This window comes from Fukomys damarensis, unplaced genomic scaffold (genome assembly GCF_012274545.1).
Source record: "Fukomys damarensis isolate Sample0158 unplaced genomic scaffold, DMR_v1.0_HiC HiC_scaffold_3, whole genome shotgun sequence".
NCBI lineage: Eukaryota > Metazoa > Chordata > Mammalia > Rodentia > Bathyergidae > Fukomys > Fukomys damarensis.
Window position 1 is genome coordinate 36,589,250 of NW_022900915.1, and position 26,208 is coordinate 36,615,457.

Consider the following 26,208-nt stretch of genomic DNA (forward strand, 5'->3'; position numbering starts at 1 on the left):
GAGAGAGGGAGAGAGAGAGAGAGAGGGAGAGAGAGAGATTATAAGCAATAAGTTTATGCAGTTGATGAGGCTGAGGAGTTCCATGACCTTCAGGGTGATCTGGCAAACTGAAGACAGAAAGTCGATGGCTTAGTTACAACTCAAGTCTGAAGGTCTGGGAACCAAGAAAGTCAATGGTATAGTTATAGCTCTAAGGCCAGCAGACTTGAGACCCAGGAAAATCCTTCCAAATGAGTGTGAAGGAAAGACACAGCCAATGTTCCAATTCAAAGGCTGCCAGGCAGGAAGAACCTCTTTTTCTTGAGGGATGGTCACCATCTGTATTACACTCAGGTCTTTGACGGATGAGATGACACTCACACACATTAAAAGGGCAATCTGACTGCAATCACCCTGTCTGCTGATTTCAACATGAGTCTTATTTATCTACAATGCCCTCAGAGAAACACATGAATAATGTTTACCAAATATATGAGTCCCCTGTGGTCAGTCAGATTGACACATAAAACTAGACATCATAGTAGGGAAACCCAGAAATTCATAAATACATCATCCTACAAATAAGAGTCCTTTATGAGTTACATATTAGTTACATGACAACATGTGCTTTGCAAAGAATGATGAATCTAGAAAAAATAAGATTCAAAGTGATACCGATGTTAGAATTCAGTCTTCTTTGGGCAACTTCAACTCCCCTCTCACCTGAGGGTTTGAACTGCTTGTGAATGTGCCTCAAATTCTCTGCCCCGGTTCTTCATCTCCAGCCCGCTTCCTCTACTCTAAAAGGTGGTGAGCACACCATGATACGTCCCTCACAGGAGAAGGAGGAAGGAACATGCCTTTTCTTATTTCCTTTCCTATGTTAAAGACTCTTGACAAAAACACTAGAATTTCTGCACCAGGGATCAGAATACATCTCTCTGTGTTCATACTACTTCAAGGCTCTGGAGAATGGAGCTTACTTTAGGGTGTCACACAATGGAGTGTTTTCTTCTCAATAGCTGAGCTGTAGGCTGTCACACAAAGAAGTTCTGCTGCCTGTAAGATTCCAGGAGAGCGCCAGCCCCATCCCCGACTCCTGAGTACAACACGCTGGTCATACACTTGTGTGGCAGGTGATGCACAGAATTGTCTGCTTGAGTCACCCAATAGTGACACAACTAAGCACAGACTGTACAGAAGTTTTAGTGACACAACTAAGCATATACTATATCAACTTCTTTATCTTTTTTTTTTTTTGATACTGAGAGATGAACCCAGGACCTCACACATGCCAGGTAAGCACTCTCCACTATCTCTAAACCTCTACACAGTAATTTTAATAAAACTTTGCAACCCTAAGGTCTAAAATCACCAAGTTTAGAGTCTTGAAATAGAGTGAAATGACATCACTTTTCAGAAAGGTTTCCAAATTGTGGATTTCCTGGAGCTATGGGAGTAGCGGGAGAGCAGTTGGCTAAGTTAGGAAACCTATCATCAGTGCAATCATGTGTCCTGTATAGCAGATACACACTTTTTCCTGATATTAGACTTTTACTGCTGAGATAAATTAATTCCAGAAAGGCCTGTGGTGTTGTTTGGGCCAACAGGATCTGTCGCTTAGTGCTACAGTGTTGCTCCTCTAGACCTCCAGCTTCCACCCGCTTCCTGTCTTTCACCTGAACCACCTCACAGGATGGGCGTGAAAACGTGTAGCTCAAGAACCCTAAAGATAAGCCAGCGTTGGAGGTTACATTTTCAACTAACACAAATACAAGCCTTAATGAGACCCTCACCTTCTGCTTCTGGTCTTATGTAGCTACATTCGGAAGAAATTTTTAATCTGCTAGACATTTAAAAGATTTGTGTAAGATACTCTGCACTGCATAACCAACTCTGTCAAAAGAGGAGAGAAAACTAGAAAGCTTTGTCATTTTGAAATATGATGTGTTGCTGCTGAGAACCCAATGACCTGCTGTAGAATAGTTTGGTGTAACAGATAAAATGGGAATTGCTGTGGTATCCTTGGAAGCAGATGCATCCACTGCTCTGTTCCATCACATTCTCACAGCGAAAAAGGAAAACAAGATGCTGACCTGGGTGCTGAAGTTAACAGACACCGTGGGCCTCGCCACAGAGTCTCTGGCCACCTGCAAACTGATGAGCGTGGCTTTGCTATGAGCCACGGCCAGCCGGGAACCCACGGAAAAAGAGATGAGGCTCTGAGCATCCCGGCTCCGGGAGATTCCGATCCGCGCAAATCTGGCACTGTTGTTTATCGCTGCTCCAGCGGTGACTCCGTAGAGCTCCACAAAGAAATGATGCATTGCAACCGGAGGCGCCTAGTGATGGGAAAACGAGACGTATGTGACTACGAGGTCTGTGTTTCCAATCTGAGATGGATCTAAAATTAAGAAGTGGTAATTCTTACAGACCACGGTAAAAATCAATAGACATTCTGCATCGTTACAAAACCAGAAGCTCATGAGATTTACTTTTTGGCCTTGAAAAGTATACTTACTTCAGGTGTCTCTAGATCAGTGTCCAGAGGAAACATGCATATTTAAGGGGCGGAAGAATAAAATGTATTCATACAACAGAATATTACAAAGCCGTTTAAAAGAATGAAAGAAATGGACCATTCAACATTTTCAACACAGGTGGATCTTAAAACAGAAGAATGAATGAAAATATCAAGTTTCATAATAATATGCATAGCATGATCCAGGAGGTATGATGTAAAAATTACACAGCATCTACTATGTATTGTCAGGAGATATTTGTGTAAAGATTAAAGAGAAAACAAAACACCACACATGACAGCTGCTTTTTCAGGGAAAGGCCAGGGTGGGGAATGGAGCTGAAAAACATTGAGGACAAGCAAAAAAAAAAAAAAAAAGATTATAAGTTTGTTAAGATTTTATTTTTATAACACTTATTTTTAGAACTTCACATAAATATGACCAAATATTGGTAGCATTCAATTCTGTAGTCTCATACACCTTTCAAAGATTTCACAAAATTTAGTATCAAATTTAATCTGCTGGTTGAAGTCTTCTCTCATCCCACTTTTGTTCTTTCTCAAGTCTGAAATAATGTCTCCTGTAAAGCCTGAGCTCAGTTTCCTAACACACCACCAGTCGCTGGATTTCGGCAGTGATTCACTCACACATCATCTCGAAAGGTCCAGCAGCAGTGCGGTTCCCTGGCGTAGCCCAAGGAGGTCGAGCTGATGGCCTTTCGGCTGCAGCTGTCGTCGGCTAACAGAGCACATCATTTTTATCCGTGTGCAAGGGCCTTCGTCATCGTTTGTTTTTGACTTCTCTAGTGATAATCGTTATGTTATGAAACAATCCCACATACCCTTTGGTATTATCCAAGAGTAAGTCAAATCTTAATTACAAAATAAACACCTTTAATCTCATCTTGTTTTCTGAAGAAATGTGTTTTCCTTTGGCACATATTCTTCATTTCGCTGGTCAACTGTCAAATTCTGAAATATGGAAATAACTGTACTGTTCCCACTTTTGAGAAGCTACACCTGGCAAGTACAATAAACTGAAGCACCAGGAAAGTATGAGTAACTGTGTTCAAAGTTATAATTCCTTAATGGAGTTGAGCTTAATTCAAGTAAACTTGAATTCACAATGGTTTCTTTAACTAAAGAGTTTAGGGTAAGATAGATATTCCAATAGTGACTCTTGTCTTTACTTCCCAGTAAAATCTTCCTTTTCATGGTGATGATGATTAGGATGTTACTTACAACTATTTACAGTCAAAAGAATATGCTATCGTCTAAGTGAAGAACCATCCAGAACCGGAGCATGTCCCGATGGGTGCCTACACAGAATCAGCCTACAGACAAAAGGTGTCTTCCAGTCAAGCACAGACCTTCTATTCAAACCATACTCCTGAAGTGTGTGAGGAGCTCAGACTCACGGACTTCATCTGAGCCTAAACTCCGAGATATGACTGGAGACCCTGCAAGAACCCACCCCCCGTGACCACCAGCCACTTCCTTGCCCCCTTAGGTCAGATGTGTTCCGTGATCTTTTGCCCCAGAAACAGAAAACCGAAGTAATAAACAATACCTTACTTTAAACGTTCTAAAAGTATCTGCAACAAATGTTTAAACACTATCTTTAAACAAATTTTGTTAGTTAAGATCATGTCTCTTATTTATTACCTTATATCAGGGGTGGTGAACTTATGGCACCCATGCCCAGCAGCAGGCTGTTTGGGTCATGGAATAAGGATCAGGTTAATGTCTGGCTAAGTTAGGAGCACTGCGCCCATCTCTCATGAGAAAACTCCGAGGCCTATTAGGGCTGTAATAATCCACCCCCTCGGGTATGTAGAGATCTGACCTTAGATAAACTCTTCCTCTCAAAAACCTCTAAAGTCCTGACTCTATTCGCCTCAGCCCCTAAAGCATACAATCCAAAAACTCACATGTGGCCAATAAGGATGTGCCAAATATCCCGACTCTACCCTGGTTCCACCCCTGCCTTACCCTATCCAATAGCGATCCAATAGCGCCATCCTGGCTCCACCCCCTCCCCCGTACCCTATATAAGCCTGTGCATTTCCTGAATAAAGCAGAAGCGTTCCAGAAACCTCCCCGGAATCTCCGCGGTGATTCTGCACCTTGCCCTCCCAGTCTGGGCCCCTGAACCTTGTTCTGCAAGCGGGCTCACAGAGGAAAACAATGGAAAGCTCTAGAAGGTTTATCCCCGCTGCCTCATACATTTTGCTAATATAAAGCCATAAGATAAATCATCATGGAAAGGCAAATGGACTGAAATTCAAGAGGTGACTTCTGATCTTGGCCCAGTAATTGACCAGGGAAGTAACTTAAATACTTCTTAACTAGAAAATGCAAGTACTGAATGACTGTAGATGTGATAACTGCATATAAGATAGGCCAGAAAGTGATTAGAACCTAAGGGGCAGGAGACACCACACTAACCAGTGGTGTAATTCTGAGTAGTCTGCAGTGTCTGAGGGCTGCAGGCACTGGGGCTGACACAGCCGTGACCAAGTCCATGTATGGATGCCTGCCCTGGGGTCCATTCCCAGACATCTCTTGCGGGAGCCCAGTTTCTAGGCAACACAGGCACTGATCACCTCTTCTTTGTTATCTGATTCAACCTGCCCCACGGCCATTTCACTCACCCTTTAAACAGAGAATCTCAAGAACACCAAATAACTTGTCCAATCTCACCCAGCTCACTGGTGGAAGAAATAAGATTTGAACCAAAGTTCTCTACCATCAAAGCCCAAACCCTTAACCACCATAGAGATGCCTGGAAAAAGTTTGGCATAAGTGGAGGCCCTCCCTTGGAGAAAAATGAAGATGGCTCTTAAGTCAAAAGCATAGAATACTTGTGTTGCTGTGCGGGGACATCCAAATAATCTCTGAGCCTGCTACAAAAGCACAGGGCTATAGAACCTGCTGTGTTTATATTGCCAGGTGTTAGTTTACAGTCAGTTATAACAAGAATGTGGACTGGATGAATGATTTCCAGTATGAAATGTAAGATGTTTAAAATGTACATTAGGAACTTCTAGTACTTAACTGTTTAAAATTTTATTTTTACAAGACTATAATCTTTCTTCTTCCCTAACAACTTCCTCTTACCGCCAGGGATTTAGTTCCCAAACACAAGGTCATGAGTTCAATCCCTGGCACTCAAAAACAAACATATAAACAAAGCTTCTGCACAGCAAGAGAAACAATTTCCTCTTACTGAAACAAGAAGGTATTGGTGCTTTAAGAGCTGGGAAGGCAATGAGGGCAAAAGTACCTTAAACATTAGCTTCTTAGGATGCGAAAGAAAATTCAACTTTATAATCTGAGCATTCTACTTGAAAGAAAAACAAGATGCAACGAAGAGTTCTCCTACTCACCTGAAGGAACTTTAATACAAGCCAAGTAGCACCGCGCTAGGAAGGGAAAGGGGTCTGTACAGACATCACCCCATATATCACCCATGCAGTGACCTCCCCCTTAACTGGGATGTCTTCAGTGGCTGAGATTCCCCTTAGTGCTCTCCTGTGAGGACAGCAAGCTCACAGGAAGCAGTCTCTTCCCACCCCAGCCCACTCAGCCTTCGGCTCGTCTAAGACACTCAGTAATGACCACCGACCTCTCTCCTCCTCCTCCTCCTCCCTGAGGCAGATAATGCTCCCTTCAAGCTGCTTTACAGCACAACTTCTATATCTGCTGCAATCAATTTTGGTGCTGTCACCAACAATGTATTTCCACCCTGTGGAAATTGTTTTCATCTCTTTTTTTTTAGCAAAACATTTTTGGCACATCTTAGATATACATATAACATTCATCCTGGGAAATATGTACCCGTACATGACACATCTTGCTGTTTTCATCTCTGAAAAGGAACAACTTGCACTTCATAAGAATCAAGTCAGCAAAAGACTGATAATGACGTTTATCCCAAAACATAGGTGTGAACTGATTTTTTTATATCAAAAGCCTTTTCTTACAATTATAAGGCTATTACCTACTATGTGGACAGAGGTTTTAAGTCCTAGTGAGATACTTCTAGGATTCTTTTTTTTTTTTTTTTTTTTTTTTTTTTTTTTTTTTTTTTTTTTTTTTTTTTTTTTTTTTTTTTTTTTTTTTTTTTTTTTTTTTTTTTTTTTTTTTTTTTTTTTTTTTCTTTTGGTACCAAGGATTGAACTCAGGACCTTGTGCTTGTGAGGCAGGTGCAATGACAATGAGCTAAATCCCTGGCCCTTCTAGGATTCTAATTCACTGAAATCTCATTTGAGAGAAAATGCATGATAAATCTGTAGTAACTCATGCATATGACATATTTATGGAGGAAGATAGGGAGGATGCAAAGGTGAATAAAAACATGTTCTTATTTCCAGGCAGGTTGGAGTAATTAGCCAAGATAAAATATGTATAAAGAGACACAACAGCACATACCTCATAGCCTCCATACGAAAGTGAATACTCTGCAAGTTTAGAGAAGAATTCTAACTGGTGATTTTATGGGAGGCATTGTGGAGTGAGCGGAATTTTTATTAATCCCCAAGGGAGAGTTATAGTTAGGAAATAAGGAGTTGGCAGTTGAGGAAGGCAAAAAAATATTTGCAAGGATTGCTGTGAGTACAATTCAAGTGTTTTCACATAGAATATGATCAGATGTTTTGAATATTGAAACTTCAGTTCCTCCTTGTCAATGGGATTCAAAGTGTTAACTGATGAAAGCCTCACTCAAGAAAAGTAAGATACAATACTTTGCTATGATCTAGAAAAATTTCAGTGGGAATTCAGGAACACTCTCTAGCTCTAAAATTACCAAAGTGTTCAAGTAGCACCACATTTGTCTGCTATCCACTGTCATGAAGCTCTAGTGCACAGATTTCAATCTTCAAATCAATTTCTGATCAAAGAAATAAAGCCTCGGACAGCAGCTCATTGGAGCTTAGGTTAGGAAATATCAGGATGACTCTGAAACACATGGTATTGCTGTAAAGTTAATCTGCCTCTAGAGACCTTACAAGTGGTACTAAAAAAGCCAAAGATCATCTTACTGAACTTTCAATGATCATGAGACGATTACTTGTGCACCAAAAAGAAAATCATTAGTAAGTAATCAAAATTACTTAAGTGTGAATCTAAAAGTGTGTACTAAATTTTTATGTATAAGAGACTATTAACATATCAAGACATTTGGGCCTTCTATTGAGCATGTATTCATTAAATAATAATAAATATCCTTCTCTCTCAGTGTAACTAAGAAAACATAAATAAAAAGAACTAAAAGTAAGTCAATTAAGTCTAGAATAAGCAAGAATTATACCATAAGTAGATAAAGTATCTGTGAGGCACAAATAAAGCAGAGCCAGCAGGTAAAGGGTGCTGGTGCTCACATGTAAGGTGTGACGATTCTGATAAAGGGGGCAAGGGCCGGGGACTAAGCTCAGTGGTTCTGCCACCTGCCTTGCAAGTGCAAGGACCCGAGTTCAATCCCTGGTACCAATAAATAAATAAATAAATAAAAGGGGCAGGAATCGCACGGACTTGCAGCCTCACTTCTTAGGAGACAAAGTGTCCAGGTTGCCCTACTCCACAGGCCAAGATTTAAACACAGCAGGCATATTTGTCCAGTAGCTCTAATAGCTCCGTGCTCAAGAGTGATAGGGAAATGACATTGTAAAGCTGGCACTGTAGAACTGAAAGAACAAATAATTGTGGGGAGAAATACATGGCATTAAAAATTAACCTGAAATGCATAAATTAAAAAGAAAACATACTACTGCAATCTTATGGTCTAAATCCAGAAGGTACCCTGAAAGTTTCACGTGTTCAGAGGTTGGGCTGCTGGAAGACAAATGCGTCATGGGGGCTCTGAATCAGTGGACTGAGCCAAGGGTGGGTTCATCGCCCCATGAGCTGTTAGAAAGCGGGGCAAGGCTGGCAGCTCTGGCTCATTGGTGGCATGCCTTTGGAAGGTGCACCACCCTCTGGCACCTCCCTTCTCTGTTTCCTGGATGCCATGAAGTGAGGGGCTTCCCTCAGCCATGCCCTTCTACCACAATGGCTGTTTGGAACCAGCTGGCCATGGACTGGCTCACCTAAACTGTGAATCAAATTGAACCTCTCTTCTGTTAAGTGGTGGGCTTTGGGTACTGTGTCCAAGGACCCTTACTTCAAGTAAATGTTTCTCATTTGAATTTAATAAATAAGTAACAAAGAAAAAATGCTCCTTAGGCATTAAAGAATCACAAAACAATCATTAAAAAATGGCTATTACTGAATAAGCCTGTCCCTTAGCACATGTAATGGCAACCAACAGAAATTTATCCAAAGACTCTGTTATGGCTTGTGTCCAGGTGTTCTTCTAAAGTCTTAGGTAGTCACAGGTGGGGCTTTTTGGAGGTGGCTAGATTTAGGGTGTGTGATATTGGGATCAAGGATGCAAACCTAGGATTAAGGGTGTGAGTACTACCTGTCCTAAGGGTGGGTATCCTGAATAAGATATAAGGAACAGAAAGAGGCTTGTCACTTATAGCTTGCTGCCCTCTGCCTTCTGCCTGCCATGAGCCATTTCTCCTCTGTGCTCTCCCTCTTCCAGGCTGCCCTGCCTTGGAGCCAGCCAACTATGAACTAAAATCCTACAAACTGTGAACTATAGGAACCTTTCCTTCTTTAACTTTGGGTGTCAGGTATTTTGTCTCAGCAATGAGAAAAGTAACCAAGACACTCTCCAAGATCAGTCTCTGAGACTCCCTGGTGAACTGAAATTGAACTCCCTAAATATGTATAAAAAGAAAATGAAAGATCTTTCATATCTATGGATATGAGAAAAGCAAACTGCTAAACATTCAGAGAAACTCGAGACACTACTTTGGCTGAAAACTCAAGGGATCGTGGACATGATGAGTAGCTGGGACAGCAGAAATCTTGAAACAATCAGAAACAAGAAAAAAGGGATGAGCTCATTTACAAAGATCCTAACGTAACACCTCCTAAGTCTAAAGTCTGTGGTGTAGAACACAGATTGAGACATCATGGCTAGAAAACCATATAAACCATTCTAAAGGGTCACAGTTAGGACCTCACACATCTCTCCTTGGACTTTCTTACCTTCTCTGGTTTGAGCTCCAGGCTGATGACGCATTGTATCTGGCCTGCCGCACACGTTGTGGTCCCTGAGACATACAGAAGTTCATCCCTCAGGTCTACACCTTCTTTCTGGAGAATGACAGCTGACTTGTTCAGTGAGACTCGCCAACGGACCTGGACATCTTCAAAGGCCCTGGGAAAAAGCGAACGCATGTGGACCCAGTGACGGAGTGTGACACCCACCGTCAGGCAGGGTGGGCAGTCACTGTGCTGAGCTCTGCCTCCTCGTCCACAGCAGCACTGGCCCTGCCACTGACAAGCTGAAGATGACCCCAGCTCTGCTCATAACAGACATGAAAACTAAGGCTCAGGTCCACAGTGTTCTCTGACTGCACTCTCTTCGGCAGTGAATAGGCATTTGTGGAAACACTTGAGGTCAAGAATGCGAAAACAAACGATATTTCTCTGCCCTCAAACACCAGAAGTGTGAAAAGAAAAACAAGAGAGGAGCCCTTACTTCAAGTAGATGTTTCTCATTTGTCTTTTAACACCATTTTTTTCTAAAGGAAGAGCATTACTGCTAATGTATGATTGTCATTGTAAAAATAAAGTGGAAATAATGATTCACTTTTTCACAGAATATTTAGGCCCAAAGAAGAAAATATGTGCAAGCACATGTGTGTGTGTGTGTGTGTGTGTGTGTGTGTGTGTGTGTGTGTACTAAGTACATGTTCATGATGAGCATTCAAACATGGGTCTATATAGTGAATCTGTAAGTAAAGTTTTGGCGCCCAGGTCTCCCTCAGGTGGTTATGTATTTGAAGTCATCAGAAAATAGTATGTTAAAGACATCCAACCACAGTGATGCATACCCAGGTTTACAGCAGCAATATTTATGATAATTAAATCTCAGAAATGGTCTGTATGTCCATCAGCAGATAAATGGATAAAGAAAATGTGGTGTTTACACACAATGGAGCACCACTGTGCCATACCATAAAGAAGGATAAACCTGAGGCATCGCCAGGTAACAGAGACCTCAGTATTAAGTGAAATAGGTCACAAGCTTAAATCTCATGTGTGCCCCTTACTCAAAGAACCCAAAATATAAATAAAGTGCAAAATAAAAGATAGAAACAGGAAGTGGGGTGATCTTTTGCAAATGGTTGGTGAAACGAGATGGAGGGAGGGAGACGGGAGCGGCAGGAAAGGGTACAGAAAAAGAGGAACTGAAGGGAAAACAAACGATGAAGCTAGAATCTCTGCAAAGGGGAAGGGGACCAAGAGGAAGCAGGGAGGATGGGCTAAGGGGTGAAAAACAAGAAAGAGAAACAAATAATTAGATGTGTTGTGTCCCTGTACCAACTCCTCACGGTGACTGTAATCATGTACTGCAAACGTGCTGCTAAAGAGAAGCACAATAACACTACGATGCGAGGACCTGAATAATCTGGCATCTGCACAGTGCTCTCTGAAGTGCAAAGCATTCCAGGCAGCACTGGTTATGGTCTGGGACCGGCGCACCTGTGGGGCCTAGCACAGCAGCCCCAGCCCGCCCCTCAATGCGTGCACGAACCTCCATTCAGTACCGAACCTCCACTCAGTACCGCACAGAGAGCCAGGGTGCCACACCCGCGCACAAACCTGTCTGGCTGCCTCATGACCACAAGGCTCAGTCTCCTCTCCTGGGCGCCTGGCCCCAGCTCCATCCCACTCTGGGAGCCCTCGCTGAATCCCACCATGCCATTGTGCAGGTCGCTCCCTGCAAAGCAAGTCAGGGGTGGTCACACAGGAAGATCCTGAGACATCCATGCCCGGCAATGCTGCCACCCCAGAGAGCACAGAGCGAAACACTTGCACGTGAGCAAAGATCTGTACTGACGGAACACATGCAACATCAAGGCAGATGGCTGTGAGGAGCGGCCAGGAGGACGGAGGCGTCACGCTGACCCCACCTGCTGCACACACGCGTGCCCGTCTGATGCCAGCCCGGTTCCCGGCCACAGCGCTTCACACTGCAACGCTCCCGTGGGAGGCCTGTGTGCCCCCACCCCAGGGTGAGCGCTGCGATCGCGACAGCCCTCTTCCTTACTGCTGTGTCCGCAGCACCAAGAAGAGTGCCCAACACCTGCTAAGCACTTGGAAAGCAGTCGTTGAGCAAGTGAAAATCAATCAAGAGCTTCCTTCCTGTGAGTGCGCTCACCACAAGGCCATGTTGTGGCCCAGAACGAGACAGAACTGAGCATCTCTGAAGTCAGAAGCTCCCCTGAGCAACACTCACGGCTACAGCTCCAGCACACTGAGGAAGAATGTCCAGGCTGGAACAGGCCCAGCAGCCTCGCGATGCTGAAACAGTCACAGTGCACACCTGCTCTCTCGGACCACAGACGCTCCCGCTTCCAAACCGTCCAGTTCCCACGGCCTGGTTTTGCAAAGTGTGGGGCAGCACCGGCAGCCACGCCTAATGAACTTGGAGGTGCTTCCATTCCAGTGGGTGCCGGCCGCCTCCTCATCAGAACCGCAAGGCCTCCCTGCTGTCCAGTAAGGGACAGGGAGGGGTTGAGAGCAAGGAGCCTCCAGGAAGCCTGCGCTGGTGTGAACCACGGCCACTAACTGCTAAGCGTGTTCACTGCTAGCCCCGCTCACATTCAAGTAACTTTGACAAAATATCTGCCTGACAGAACCGGGAGCAGGGTGCTGGCTGCCAACTACCTGTAATAGGAACATGTAGATGCCGTCAAGCCAATGTGAATCAGAAAGTAATGTGCAGACTGAATTCTGGTCATAGCACTCTAAATAAATTGCAGGAATAGAAAAATGATACTAAGTGGTATAAATTTGTAGGTAACAAATGGGAGATATTGGATATGAAAGTGAGTTAACAACCGTAAATTTACGACCAAATCATAAATAAATGGATAAGATATAATAAAATCTAGAAAGAATCGAATTGTACAAGTATGTTTCACAGCATGGTGAGTGGTTATTAACAGCATTGTACATTTGAAGATTGCTGAGAATAGAGTAAGTTTCAAATGTTCTCACCACAAAAAAATGTTGTTTGAGATGAGGAATATGCTAACCAGCTAGATCCACAAATCCGAGCATCATTTCGTGTCCTATAAGTATGTACAAATTGTCAGTTTATAATAAAAAGTTTTAAAAATCATGATATGAGCTTGTTCCTACTCTAATTAAGACATTTGACAAGCTGATATATTACACTTGAAGAAATACAGTCTGATTTCAGAGGTAGATTGAAAATTATCACTGAAAGATTACATAGGACACAGGCAAAACTCTTAAAAATAATTAAAATTTAAGCTATTCATACCTAATAGCACAACAGCTGTATCAACTACATTAGGTCAAAAGTAGAGCAAAAACTAGTTTTTGTCTATTTCACAATAAACACAAAGAATTTCTTAACGAGCTCTTTGACTCTGGATGGATTACTGAAACTGGCAAGTTTGGCTTGAGATAGGCAATCATGTTTCAACATTGAAGTATTTTCTAGTGGAAGAAGATGGATTTAAACAGTTTCCCTATATTGTGAAAAATATAATTTACAGATTGTATAACGAGTGGGCTCTGATCTAGGGGACGTATGCACTCCAGGAGATGGTCGCCTAAAAGCAGCTACACTTACCAGGCTTTGCAGACAAAACATTTTGTTTTTAGGTACCAGGGATTGAACTCAGGACCTTGTGCTTGCGAGGCAGGCGTGGTGCCACTGAGCTCAATCCCTGGCCCAAAAATGTTTTAATGAATGCCTATGAGTGACTCAAGTAATTCATCCTCCTACACTCAAAGTGGCTTGGTCGTATTATAAATTCTGTACTGCAAAAGTACATCCTCTGCCTCCCTCATTCAGTGATACCTGTAATAATAACCACGGCAAAAGCTGTGAAGCCAGCATCGTCCTCTCCCTTCACGATCTGTGCTCCCCCTTGAGGGTCTGTAAGAAACACACAGAAGAGCTCCTGCCCCTCGGGCTCCTCGTCATCCACAATCGGAACAGACACTCTGCGTTCTCCTTCCCCATCGAGAAATGGAAGGGTCAGCATTTGCTCCTCGAAGTCTTCCCCTTCCGCTGCCCAGCTTAGGTTGGCGATCCCATAGGTGCCCAGAAAGGGCAGTGCATTTGGTTCCTTCTGAGCACATCTTTCTCCAAAGGTTCTCACGGTCACACTGACATTTCCAGCAAATCCGCCTGTTCTTCGGATGAGAATTTCTGCAGCACTGAGGGTGCCGTTCTTTGCTTCCTCCTCCACATAAACAACGGCAGGCCCGAGACTAAATATTCCATGGTGGGAAACACTGGCCACATCGAGCTTCTCAGGCACGGTGGATGGCCCGCGGAGGGTGGCAGGTATACCAGCTGCCTCAGTGACAGTGGCAACGGTCTCGGTTGCCTGTGGAATGGCAGTTTTCCTGCCCGTGCTGGGATGCATGGTGGAGTCCATGTCTACAGGGATGAGCGTGGTGTCAACTGCCACAGCCACAGCTGTCGTAAGGACAGAAACCTCCATGGCTGCCTGGTGATCATCATTCAGTATTGTGATCATTGCCACACTGAGATTGAGGTTCAGGCGGGGTCTCCAACTGACATCCAACTTTTCCAGTCCCCTCGCTTCTACAGAAGTGAGATTAATGTAAAAAACCTCTTCCCTCTCAGGAATCCGATCATTAGTAATGGTTATCTCAAAGTCAACCTCGGCTTGGAATTTGTGAAAGAACACTTCCCCACTCTGAATCGGCTCAAAGTCCTCCACCGGCTGGGCGCTTCCCTCTGCCATCTCATAGGAGACCTTAATAAGATCCCCGTGGAACCCATACAGCCTCTGCAGCCGCAGTCTGATCCGACGCACATCCTCTGACACCGTGATATTCCTTGAACTAGGGGAGAACTGGAAGATTCCCATCGGTTCAATTTCAGCAACCGTGAAACCAGGTCTGAAAAAAAATCAAACCATGAGCACTGATTAAAAGATCCTTGTTTTATATATTTCAGAGTCTGCTCATGAGGGAAGCATCTTAGAAATGACATGACCTTCCGGGTTCACCAAGCCCTACTTATGGATGACTAAGAGCATAATAAAGGTCCATGTGGAAGCTACAGTGGAGACAGGAACGCAGGAGGTCTTGCACCAGGAAGAGCTGCGGTCCCTGTCCCTAGTGAGCTAGACCAGCTGCCCCAGGGATGGGAGGCGTCAGCGCTCTGGGATCAGCACAAACGGTGCTTGGATGAGCTCTTAGCCACCACCTGGAGCTGTTTACCGATGGAGCACGCTCTTACTTCTCCCAGGGTCAGTAATGGACTGTTCTCTCATATGTAACCCTAACGCTATATATATATTGGAGTAAACACTCATCGTTGAAAAAATGCAATCCCACAGATTTTTGTGGTGAATCAATAATTATATCTGAAGTTGCAGTTGGTGGCCCATCGGCTTAATTCGGACCACAGACATTTTCTTTGTTAATAATTTTTTAAATATCAAAAGAATGTAGGTACAAAATGAAGGAGGACGAGGCAGGTCCCATCACTACTGCCAAGCAGATGTCACTGAGCACACAGGCGGACAGTGGCCAGCCAGCCCGGCTGCACATCACGGCCCTGACACTTAGATATGCGGTGTCAGGCTCACTGTGTGATCTAGAAATCACTTTCCTCATCAAGCAAACGGAGTCGGTGATGGTATCCACTGCAGACAGCTGCTGCTGGCAAGAGGAGAGCGTGTGTGTGTTTGTGTATTTGTGTGGTAGTTTATATATAAACGACTTCAAACAATGCCTTCTTTGGGGTAAGCACTATAAAATGGTGTTGACGGCCTCTGAATTTCTGACCTTGATGTGTGCTCTCTGGACAATTGCTTTTTAAATGGCTCATGTGTAATGTCTAATCTAAAGCCATGTTTGATTCCACCAATGGGCCACCTGCACTCGTAAATGTACACACAGAGGTACTTGAATACACACGAGTTTTGCCCATGTATTTTCCCATTTTTAAAAATAAGTAACATGAAGCCCAGTAAGACCAGGTAAGTTTCCCAAGGTCAGGGACAAGAGGCACTGCCAGGACTGAATCCATAGTGTGGCTCAGCTTGCTCTCTGCAGTTCTGGTTGTATGAGAAAAGCTAACTGCTTCTGGCGGGGACACAGACCTGCAGTAGGCTAGGACCCAGAGTCCTTCCTGACAAACAGCAAAATTAAATAAAATTTAACTAAATGCAAAGCGGTCACTGGTTTCAGTAAGTCATACTGCCCAACCACACGATGCTTTATTCTTACTCCTCATCGCTGGGAAAACTGTCTCCGCTGCTTCCCAAAAGACAGCTCCCTTTACCGACAGGAGAGTTCACCAGCAGTGGTACTTAACTACAGGGGTGCTCAGGCCGCGCGGCCAGCAGAGGTGAGAAGCCCCCTCCCCACCTCCCCGCCTGTGGCCCAGGGTGCGCTACACTAATGTGGTTCCTCCTCCGCCTGGGGGACGGTGATCCACACCTCTGCTGTGACAGGCAGGGTCCCCACCACCTTACCGAAGCCGAGCGCCGCCAGGGGCGCTGCTGTGCACTCCCGACAGGTGGATGGCGAAGGCCTCAATCCGGCCGGGGCTGGGAAAGGTCCGCAGTGACACGCGCTTCCTCCCTTCCCCGTGGGCAAAGGAAAGGCTCCCTGGGGAGAAGTGCGAGGAGAGAGGAGAGCATCACGTCTTGGTTCTTAAACAGAAATATGACTCAAACGTGTGGTTAACTAATTGTTTTTCTAAAATTTGATTACACCCAACAAAATACAGAAAACATTTTCAGAAAGCCCCGGGGCCACATAAGTCTTGCCCGGGTCCCTGCCTACTGTTCCTGTTTATTTCCTTTTCTTTCCTGGCTCAACTAGCAAAAAGTCCAGTGGGAAAAGGAGAATGGCTTTAGTTGAATTCTGGCTTCATCGTAATCTTACAGATACTGAAACACTCTGGCGTGAAATATCATAATGTTTGTAGTTTATTTTTGCTAACTTCCGGGAAAATGCACAAATAACGGTGGGATGTAACAACTGTTAAGTCTAGTCAGCAACATTATGGTGTTTAGTGTGTTTTTCCATTATGTTTAAAAATTCATATAAAATCTTAAAAGTTAACCAAACCTATTCGAAGAGAGAGAGGATCTACTGTTTGGGAACTCTCTTGTTATTTTATCTCAACCAATGAGCCATTAAAATGTCTCAGGACTGATTTCAGATGAAGCATGGTACCACACGCACGTGTATACAGGACAACGTTTCCACATATAAATCATAAGTAGTTTCTAATACAGAAAAAGTTTTTAAAAAGCCCTAAGTTATAGGAAGCCGTGTATATCATCCAGAGCAATAGAAAAGGTAGTGGGGTGACAAGCAGGTAACCCTGCAGAAAAAGATGTGAAAAATAACGACAAGGTGTCTTGAATTCAGAGCACTTGCCTAAAGGAATACGCTTTCAGGGGCTATGGGTGTCCACAGCATGTTGATTTGTCCCATTCCCACAGTGTGATCGCTGCCGCCTTCCTGAGCCCGCACTCAGGTCTTTTCCTGGACTTCCTGTTTCATGCAGTTTCCTGGCTCACTGAGACCCAGGGACATTAAAACTTCTGTCTCACTGAGACGGGCTTGTCCTCCTGCTGGATTCACCGGGTCCCTGACTGCTGGGGATGGTGTTTTCCCGGGGACCAGCAAGGCACAGGGAGGGAAAGCCGGAAGCACAGGGCTCTGAGCCACCCAGGGTCCTGAGCAGGGCCACCAGGACCCGCAGTGAGCACGTGTGATGGGGGAGACCCCTGGGGACCTGCGCAGCTAACTCCAGAGGACTCACAGCGCGACAATCCACAAAGTGACAGCGGCTCTGCCAGCAGAAGTACGCAGTAAACAGGTAAATGGACTTGGCTACATCTTCTTATCATCGTACTGGCCAAATGAGGTTTTTAGAATTGCTTTTAACGCACTTCTCATGTACTGACTGAGGACTTAATGATCAGTTTTTAATCTGCCCGAAGGAAAGCCTCGCTCTTCCTCTGTACCCAGCAGCCCGCAGCCCTCATCACCTCCACCGGAAGCACCGTACTAGAAACCAGCAGGTCGCGGCCAAGAAAGGGAGACCAGACAGGGCCTGCCAGCCTGCGTGGTGTGACCTACAGGCCGGCTTAGGAAAGCTCCACTCACCCAGCGAAGGGGTCATGTTACCAGTGAGCACGGACTCAGGGACTTCCCACCCCGGGGCGTAGCCAGTGGTCCAGGTCACTGTGAGTGAACCGTAGGTGCCCTTCCTGCAGATGGTCAACTGGCTCCAGCCAGCAGCCACGTCCGAGAGCCACACAGCAGTGGATTCAAATCCAACCTGAGGAAACACATGCTTAGAGGATTCTATCCTCTCCAACGTTGCCTGGTTTCTGAAGAGTGGGTTGCTGTTACAATATATTCTTGCCTTATATTTCAATTAAAGAAATGCTTAAAAAATGACATCTCAGATTTGAAAAGTTACTGTTTTTTAATTCTGATTATGCTTTATAGATTGATTACTCTTTCTCTTTCCCTTTCTTTTTATTGAAAGTAATCCTTTGAATGAACAATACGCAAAAAAGAAAATGCATTCATGGTTACACGAACGCAAAAGATTTAAAATGGTATTTTAACATGAATTGTTCATGGGTCTTTGCAGGACTTGATTTTCCTTGAACTGAAATTTAACTTGTTTCTAAGATATAACAACATATTTCTTCATTTCTAAAATAAGCATTACAAACCAGATTTTATTAAGATTTTTCAGTCCTTTGATTCAATCTGATATATTTTAGTGAAAATCAGGAGCTTAAAAAACTTTTTCAATGTCCATATTTTCATGAACACCAAATAAGATCTTGTTTTAAAGGCAGTCTTGACAGGATGTGTGCTTTATAGGTGAGATAAATTCTGGTCAGTGGGTTAAATAAGCCACCTTCCTGGTTTCACACGGTGGACAGCTCCCTTGACCTCTTCTGGCCGGAAGAGCCTTACATTTGTGATGGCAGCTGACCGACACTGATCTGCTGAGACTCATTCTTGCCTTTCTGAACTGGGATGCAGAACAGCATGTAAGGTGGGGGCATCACAGAGCAGCTTCTGGAGCTCCAGAGGGGAAACAGTGACAGCTTCACCTTAATGTGCCACTAGATCTCCATCTGTCTGAAGCTGCGGGGGAGGCCATGCTTGCCACACATGTAGAGAGCTGTGGGTAGAGGCCTGCTCTGCCCAGGGAGAAGATGCCAGACAGAGGCCCGGAGCACACCCGCCCGCATCCCTACCCCTCACCCGTGCAGGCTCCATGGCGGCATCTTAGGCCAGGCATACCCAAGCCACTTGGGCTCCCCTCAGGAGGAACAGGATGGAATTATATGTCATAACCGCTGCAGAAAGGTACGCATGTCGCTGTAGCCATGGTCAACGGCCCCCTCTTTTGTATATGAACAGAATTAGCCTGAAGGACAGTAGACACCTAAGGCTGCTCTCTGCTCTCCTCTGATTATGAGGTGACTGCAAAATGATTTCTCATGCAGCGAGCTCAGGGGATGCAAGTACTCCTGGGCAACCATGTCCTAGAGCAACTAACAAACTGGACACAGTAAACCAAAGCCTGGCTGTTAAAAACCAACCAGAAAATGAAAAAGCCTGGGACATCCATTAGGGCGTTGTCTAATTTTAATTATCGAGCATAAAAACATCAATACTAATATTTGATATCCAAGGTAGACCAGAACTTATGACCTTCTGTAACTGCTATTTTAAAATTCATATATCTAACTCAAATTTTACAAGAAAAAAACTTTCTAAAACTCTAAAAAGAAAAATAATGTCCAAAAATGGAAGGTTATTTTACTCTTATGTCTACTTTAATATTCATAGGACTAAGATCATTTAAGGAAACAATCTTCAGAAATTCAGCATTTGGTCCTTCCTGAGAAAGCTGCCCTCTCGTGGTGCACGGAGAGCACTGCACCTAAGGCCCAGTACCTGAGAATTGGCAGCGTTCTCAGGGACGGGAAAGACAGCTGACCCGGCTTCCTGCAGAATTGTTGGCCTGCCGTGGAAATGTCCACTAACAAGCATCACAGTCACCAGCTGCACGGTGAAATTGGAGCCCAGGGGCAGAAAGACCTATAAACAAAAGCCAATGGTGTTTTTTTTAGGAGTAAGAAATAATCAGGCTCAAATAGTGACATATTTCCTGAGCTGTGGCCAGTGAAACAGAACTTAAAAAGGAAAACAAGTCTCCTCAGCCTTAAGCAGTTCCGTAGCAGACTTCCCTTCTCTCTGCAGCTGTTGTTAACTTGGTTCCTGTAAGTAAGGTTTTATGACCTCTCTCTTCTATAAAATTCCGCTTTTTCCACCAAGATCTGCTAAGTTGCAAAACTGTCACTACTTGATGGACTGTTGTTCCCTGCTTCTGGAAACTCACACGCCCACCCACCAGCTTCACGCCACTAGGAAGACCGACCTCTTCGGCCACATAAACAAAACTAGGGCGTCTTCTTTGTTCGGGGCTCAGCCTTTGGATGCTAATCCCCTGGGCTGGTGTGCACCTAAATAAATCCTGTTTCTCCCGTCTCTCTTCAGTCTCTCAAATTCTGCAATCGTCAGTACTGCTCCTTGGTAGCAGTTTCACCTGTGCGCTCACCCTTCTGTCTTAAAGCAAGACAATCAATGGAGCGGGTGGGGCAAGCAGAGCTAGGCGTAGAGTATGAAAACAAAACTCGCAGATTTTGCCTGTATGCTACAGTGGACTCAAGAATAATAGAAAATGGGTAGTATCCACACCGGAACCGTGGGAGGAAATGGAAAACGCACACTGCAGAACAGTGACAGCTCCTAAACACCAGCAAAGCCCACAGGTTCTCTTCACTGAGTGACAACTAATAACTCTCATGACAATTACTCAAGATGGAGGATGACTTAGGTGTCTTGATTACTTGGGTATTTTGGATATATAAAAATAAAAATTACTATCACTACCTCTTAAATGACCAACGATCAAAATTATAGAATTTAACAAAATAGGGAAAATCTTGAATTTACAAAATGGTGCTACACTGAAAGTATTTCTTAAAAATGTATAACACATTTTCCTGTAGAAATACTATTATTGGTAATGTCAGCACCCAGATTATCCCATTTCAGGGAAGATGATTAAAACTTCCACACTTCTGTTGAATGGAAGAACCATCCCTCTTCTCCTCTTCCTCTTCCTTCTTTTTATGGTGGTTCCGGGGACCAGACCCAAGGCCTCGCAATGCCAGGCAAGTGCTCTACCACTGACTGAATCTCCAGCCCTGAATGCACGCAAACACACAGTGTACCCTCTACTGTATAACGCATCTACCACAGGAGATCCATCTACTGAGTGACACAAGAGCAAGCAGCGTTTCATTAACTCAAAACAGCACTCACTGCGTGTGAATTTGTGTCCAAGTGCTGACAAGTCACCTCATGGCGTGGAACTCCCGCCATGTGCGTCCCGCCCTCCTGGGAAAGAGCGTGCCCCTACCCGTGCAGTCACTGGTTTCCTGGCTAGTTTCTATTCTAAAGAATAAGAGGCCAGGTCTTGTCTTCCAGTGCCCAGTCCCTCACACCTTCCCACCGAGCTCCCTGCTTCGCCCACCCAGCACTCCCGGAGGAGGTGCTACAGCCCACCCCGCATTAAAGCTGAACTCAAGCCATAGCAGACTTGAGGAAAAGCTGATTTAACTACGAGATGAATTTGCAAGGAACTGGAATGCTTTCAGGCGTGCACCCTGTTCTCCGGGGTGCCCTTAAGCCCTTGGCCCGGGGTGCCTCATCCACACCATCTGTATTTCCCATCTCTTGTGATGGCATCTGGGCACAGACAGGCCCATCAGGGTGCTGCCCACGTGCATCACCATCTCAGACAATCACAGCCAACCTCCGGGCTCCGGACGGCAAGGGAGGAAGCAGGTCCCACCCTTCCTGTGTGCCCTCTCACCCCGGAGGAGCCTCTGTCCCTCGCAATGCTCTGCCCACTTCCTACGTATGAAAGGAGCTCCTGTTGTCATCCGGACAGTACAAGTTCGCACTGTGTCCCTTACACTTTACTCGTTTGTGATCTGCAGTTGTACTATCCAAAAACTTCCACGTGCTACGTGTGTCCTAAGGTTTTTGACGTGGTTTGTTTAAATATCTGAGTAAGACTGCGAACTGATCACAAGACAAGCGAAGTGGAGGCAGAGAGGCTCTGTCAGAATAAGTGGGGAACCGCGTGCGAACGCCACACACCTGACTCCTCATCGGCACCGTGGCCACTTTGTACGTCACCCCGTCTTCGACCACCAGCTGCCTCTCTGCATTTTCAGTTGCAACTGGCTGCTCTGTATGCTCAGACAATATCCGAAAGGTAACGGCCACATCTCCAAAGGCCCCAGCCAGCCGGCTCACATTGACTTGGAGGGACCGAGCAAGGTCCGGTCCAGTGAGTACGGACTGGTGCTCGGGGTACAGGGCAAACACTCCATGCGGGTCGTCGTTGGCCGACACGGAGAACCACGCAGTGCTGCTGTCCAGGTCCAGCTCCGCTCCACCCTCTACGGAGAGCAGCTGGACGGCGTAGGCTTCCTCCACCTCGGGGGTATCGTCGGGCAGCAGGTGAACATCAAAGCTCGCATCGCTCTCTCCGTCAGCGACAGTGAAAGAGCCATTTGTGGAAAGAAAGTCCCCAGTGGTATCAAACTCACTACGTAATTCCCAGTAAACCTACAAAGGAAAAAAAATCCAGCAGAACTCTATAATTTGGTGCACTGAGTCCTAAACCTTGAAATATTTTCCTCTATAATGTACAGAAAGAAATTTTAATTGTTCATCATTACGCTCAAAGCCAAGCCCGCCCAGGATATGTTAATAACCCTGCAGGTGCCATGTGCGGCCTTTAGGACAAGAGTCCAGTATCTCAGACACACACAGCTCAGTGGTGGAGCAGGAGCCCAGTGTGTGAGGTCCTGGGTTCCATCCCCAGCACCACATACACAAACAGATCATGAAATCTCCTCATTCACCTGATTCTAAAACAGTCACATGATTTTATTAAAGAGGTAGATATAAGCAAGTTAATTAAGATACCAGCTCCAAAACAACATCCATCGGTGAACCATACCCAATATTATAAGTGAAAAAGTAAATAGATAATTTGGTGAGTCACATTAGAACTGGGAGAATATCTATAAAGCAGCAAGAATTGATCATTATTTTCCAAGCATTGTTGTCCTCCAAGCTATAAAGTTTCAATGGAAGAATCACCTGTTAATATCTAAAACAAGTATATAAGAAATTACACAAAATACACTTTTCCAGCAAATGAATGATTCTGATCTGTTAACCAAATACCATGAGACTGTCCAATAGCATATCGGTCTATATCTAGATTCACACAAATGCAATCCCTTAAATATAGTCACTAAATGGGAAAATTCTCCTGGGAAATAAAGCCATGGAGAATAAGCAATTAAAAAATCACTGAAAGACTCAATTTGCAGAGATTTCTTATTATGGCAAACAATAAAATACAAAAGTTACTCCTCCATGACTCGGTGTAAGGAAGGTCTTCTCAAGTAACTGTAATCAAATTTAAATTAAAGGGACTGTTAACTAGGGTTTCGAGAAGTGCAGAGAGCAAAGGTGCTTAGATGAAGCCCCGGTTTCTCTGGAAACTCAAGTGATGTCAGTGTGACAAAACCTTTAGTTAGAAAATGTATAACACACAATGAAACATTCAGCCACAAAGAACAACAAAGCCATGCCGTGTGCGGGAAGATGGATGGAATTAGAGACCATCGTGATAAGTGAAATAAGCCAGCCTCAGAACGTTAAATACCACATTTTCTTTTACATAAGAAACCAAATTAATTCATTATTAGTTAAAGGAAAGATGGCAGGAAAGGAGGTACACTTTTAGAGATGAGGAAGGGGATCCAAACAAGAGACAGAAAGAGGAGGTAACGGGGTAGAACAAAATATAGATATGTTAAATGCATGCATGAATTTACCAAAACCTCATCACTCTCGATTAATAACATACACCAAGAGTAAGTAAAGAAAGTTGAAACATGCACTTCTCTCTCCCAGCCACATTTGTTAGAAAAACTGGAACTGAGAAAAATCAAATTTAAAAAATACCGTAATTTCTCCAAAGGTTCCCTTGATTCTCTTGACAAAGAAAGTGATGACCAGAGGCCCTTCCTCGGCCAGTGGCTCTGAGTAGATCTTCCCAGAGGTGGACTCAGGGACAAAAGAAATAACTCCATTCGGACCACCAAGCTTTCGTATCTGAGGAACATTAACAAAGAGCACAGCAAATCATACACTGGATAACCGCAGCATCCCTGTGTTAGGGTACAAATAAGCAGAGGGAAAAACGGAAATGACATTTGAATATTTACCCTGTTGTCCAAAATTAACAAGATCTTATTCTCCAGAGCTAATGGAAATAACTATTCAGAAAACTACAACTTGTAGAACCCAAAAAAGACAGTACTTTGCTGCTTGAATTTACTTTAACTGGCTTATATTTCCTGTATTTAACCAGTAAATTTTAGCTAACCAGCCATGGCACAAAGTAGAGGTAAAAAGCCCCTGTGATGGTTAATTTTTTGCATCAAACAGGCAACATGACAGTGCCCACTTTTGGTCACACACTGGCCCGGACACTGCTATGGCTGGGACCCGAGGAACACTTACGACCAGCCGCTTCTAAGCAGAGGAGGTTATGCTCAGGACTGCGGGTGGGCCTGTCCTGGTCAGCCAAAGGATCAGGAGCAAACCCATCTTCCCGTGGAAGAAGGGATTCAGCCTCCACGGACTTCCAGCCCCTGGAGGCCCCAGCCCACATCCCCCCTAGTCCAGCTGTTCCCTGAGCCTCCAGCCTGACGGCCTGCCCCACCGGTTGTGGACAGGCTGCTTCCCACGTCTCCTGAAATAACTTTTTCAATGCTTGCTCTCTCCTTGCATGTGCATCCTACTGGTTCTCCTTCTCTGAAAATAACTGACTGATACAGATCCCAAACAAGACTGTTTTTCAAACTTAAAAAAAAAAAAACTGGCAAAAATGTGCCATCTCTCTATATCGTTTTTGGTCATCTCAATACCCAACACCTCCTGCGGCAGAAGTAACTCCTATCAAATACATGTAAATCGGGCTCTGCTGCAACACCCAGGCACTGAGCTATATGAAAATGCACCACTTGTTGTTCATACAGACTGAGTTACAACTGGTCAATAATTTTTATACACTATGACAAGGATGGCTAATATTTAACCTCATCTAGCAAAATTTTCTCATCCCTAAAATGTTCAAATATTCCTCAAACACCAAATTTTCTCAAAGACTGGAAAATAAATGTTACTCTATTAAACTTTTAAAAATATATTACCAGCAGTGAGTGAATGTTATGAACATAAAAATCGCGAGGTTTGACCCAGGGGACTTACTCTGATTTTACAATACTGAATTCAATATTAGCATGTGGAGTTTCAAATAATGGAATGAAGTATTTTCTGATAAATGCATCAAACCCAAAATTTTGTTGGAAAAATGAAGTCAAACTTACCACTAATGTAACGGCGTTAGCTCTGGTGTCTAATTTAGCTTCTCCTTTCGCAAGTTTCAGTCTAATTATGAAAGTGCCTTCGACTCCAGTGGCTCTGTGAGGGTCTATGGTCAGAAGGACAGTCCTCAGGCCGCCCTCGCCTTCTGCGAAAGCCAAGGCTCCGCTCACCGGGCGGATGAGCCCGTCCTCTGGTGACAGGGCGTCCTCGGAGCTGGGGCCCACGATGTCCCAAGCTACCTGCAGGGCGTTGGAGGTTTTGTCTTTTAATGAAGATGATCAGTTCTAAGCAATGGCTTCTTGCAAGAGACATATATGTGAAAATGTACTGTGTAAGATGCTATTCTAGGGAGTGTGCAGTGAATTCTTGTAACGCCCACTCATTTCTGTTTAAAATAATGGTTTTTTAAAAATATAAACTATGTACCTAGAGAGTATCAGTTTTAATGGGTAAAACACGGAAAAGAAAAATATTAATATTTTGTCATTTTTAATCACCACGTGACAGCAAAAATATATTTCTCAAAATATATATTAGAGAATCATATATAAAGAGCAATCTGTAACACTTTTTGAGTATAGATAGCACTGTCCCGTCGCTCAGATTCTGCCAATCAAAACGTACTGGACCCAGACAATGAAACTAGTGGTCATTCAGCTAAGGGCGCATTTTTCTCTAAATACACTGAAATGAAGAAAACTGCGCCGTTCTAAGGAGCAGCTCTCATGTTTACAACGGGGAACTCCGCACGTCTTGGCTGCGGAGGCCGTGGTCTTGCATCAGCAGCCAGCGCGGTCTCGGATTCACGCGAAGCACGGCCCCTGGCCCTCCTGGGCAATTCGGGCTCCAGAAAACCTCAAGGAGTCCATCCGCTGCCCCTTTGAAAACTCCGACTCCCTGAGCTCAGCCTCTTTGCCCAGCCCGGTCTGCGCCCCACGCGATCCGCTGAGCTCCTCCAAGAGCGCAAATCCCCCCAGTGGCCTCGAGCCTGAGCTCGACTCTCCAGCCTGCTTTGG

The 26,208-nt window shown here is 44.5% G+C and overlaps 1 protein-coding gene across 1 annotated transcript in view; it reads right to left on the bottom strand.

The window, feature by feature from the left end:
* Positions 1 to 26,208, bottom strand: part of Adgrv1 (adhesion G protein-coupled receptor V1) — a 405,831-nt gene that overhangs the window by 230,901 nt on the left and 148,722 nt on the right. The window contains exons 68-77 of the mRNA XM_033767703.1: positions 25,195 to 25,431; positions 23,765 to 23,914; positions 21,875 to 22,348; positions 19,598 to 19,741; positions 17,774 to 17,948; positions 16,123 to 16,258; positions 13,461 to 14,536; positions 11,225 to 11,342; positions 9,602 to 9,773; positions 2,076 to 2,321 (exon numbers count right to left, since the gene is read on the bottom strand). Of these exons, the coding sequence (XP_033623594.1) occupies positions 2,076 to 2,321; positions 9,602 to 9,773; positions 11,225 to 11,342; positions 13,461 to 14,536; positions 16,123 to 16,258; positions 17,774 to 17,948; positions 19,598 to 19,741; positions 21,875 to 22,348; positions 23,765 to 23,914; positions 25,195 to 25,431 (2,928 nt within the window). The remainder of the gene's footprint in view (positions 1 to 2,075; positions 2,322 to 9,601; positions 9,774 to 11,224; positions 11,343 to 13,460; positions 14,537 to 16,122; positions 16,259 to 17,773; positions 17,949 to 19,597; positions 19,742 to 21,874; positions 22,349 to 23,764; positions 23,915 to 25,194; positions 25,432 to 26,208) is intronic.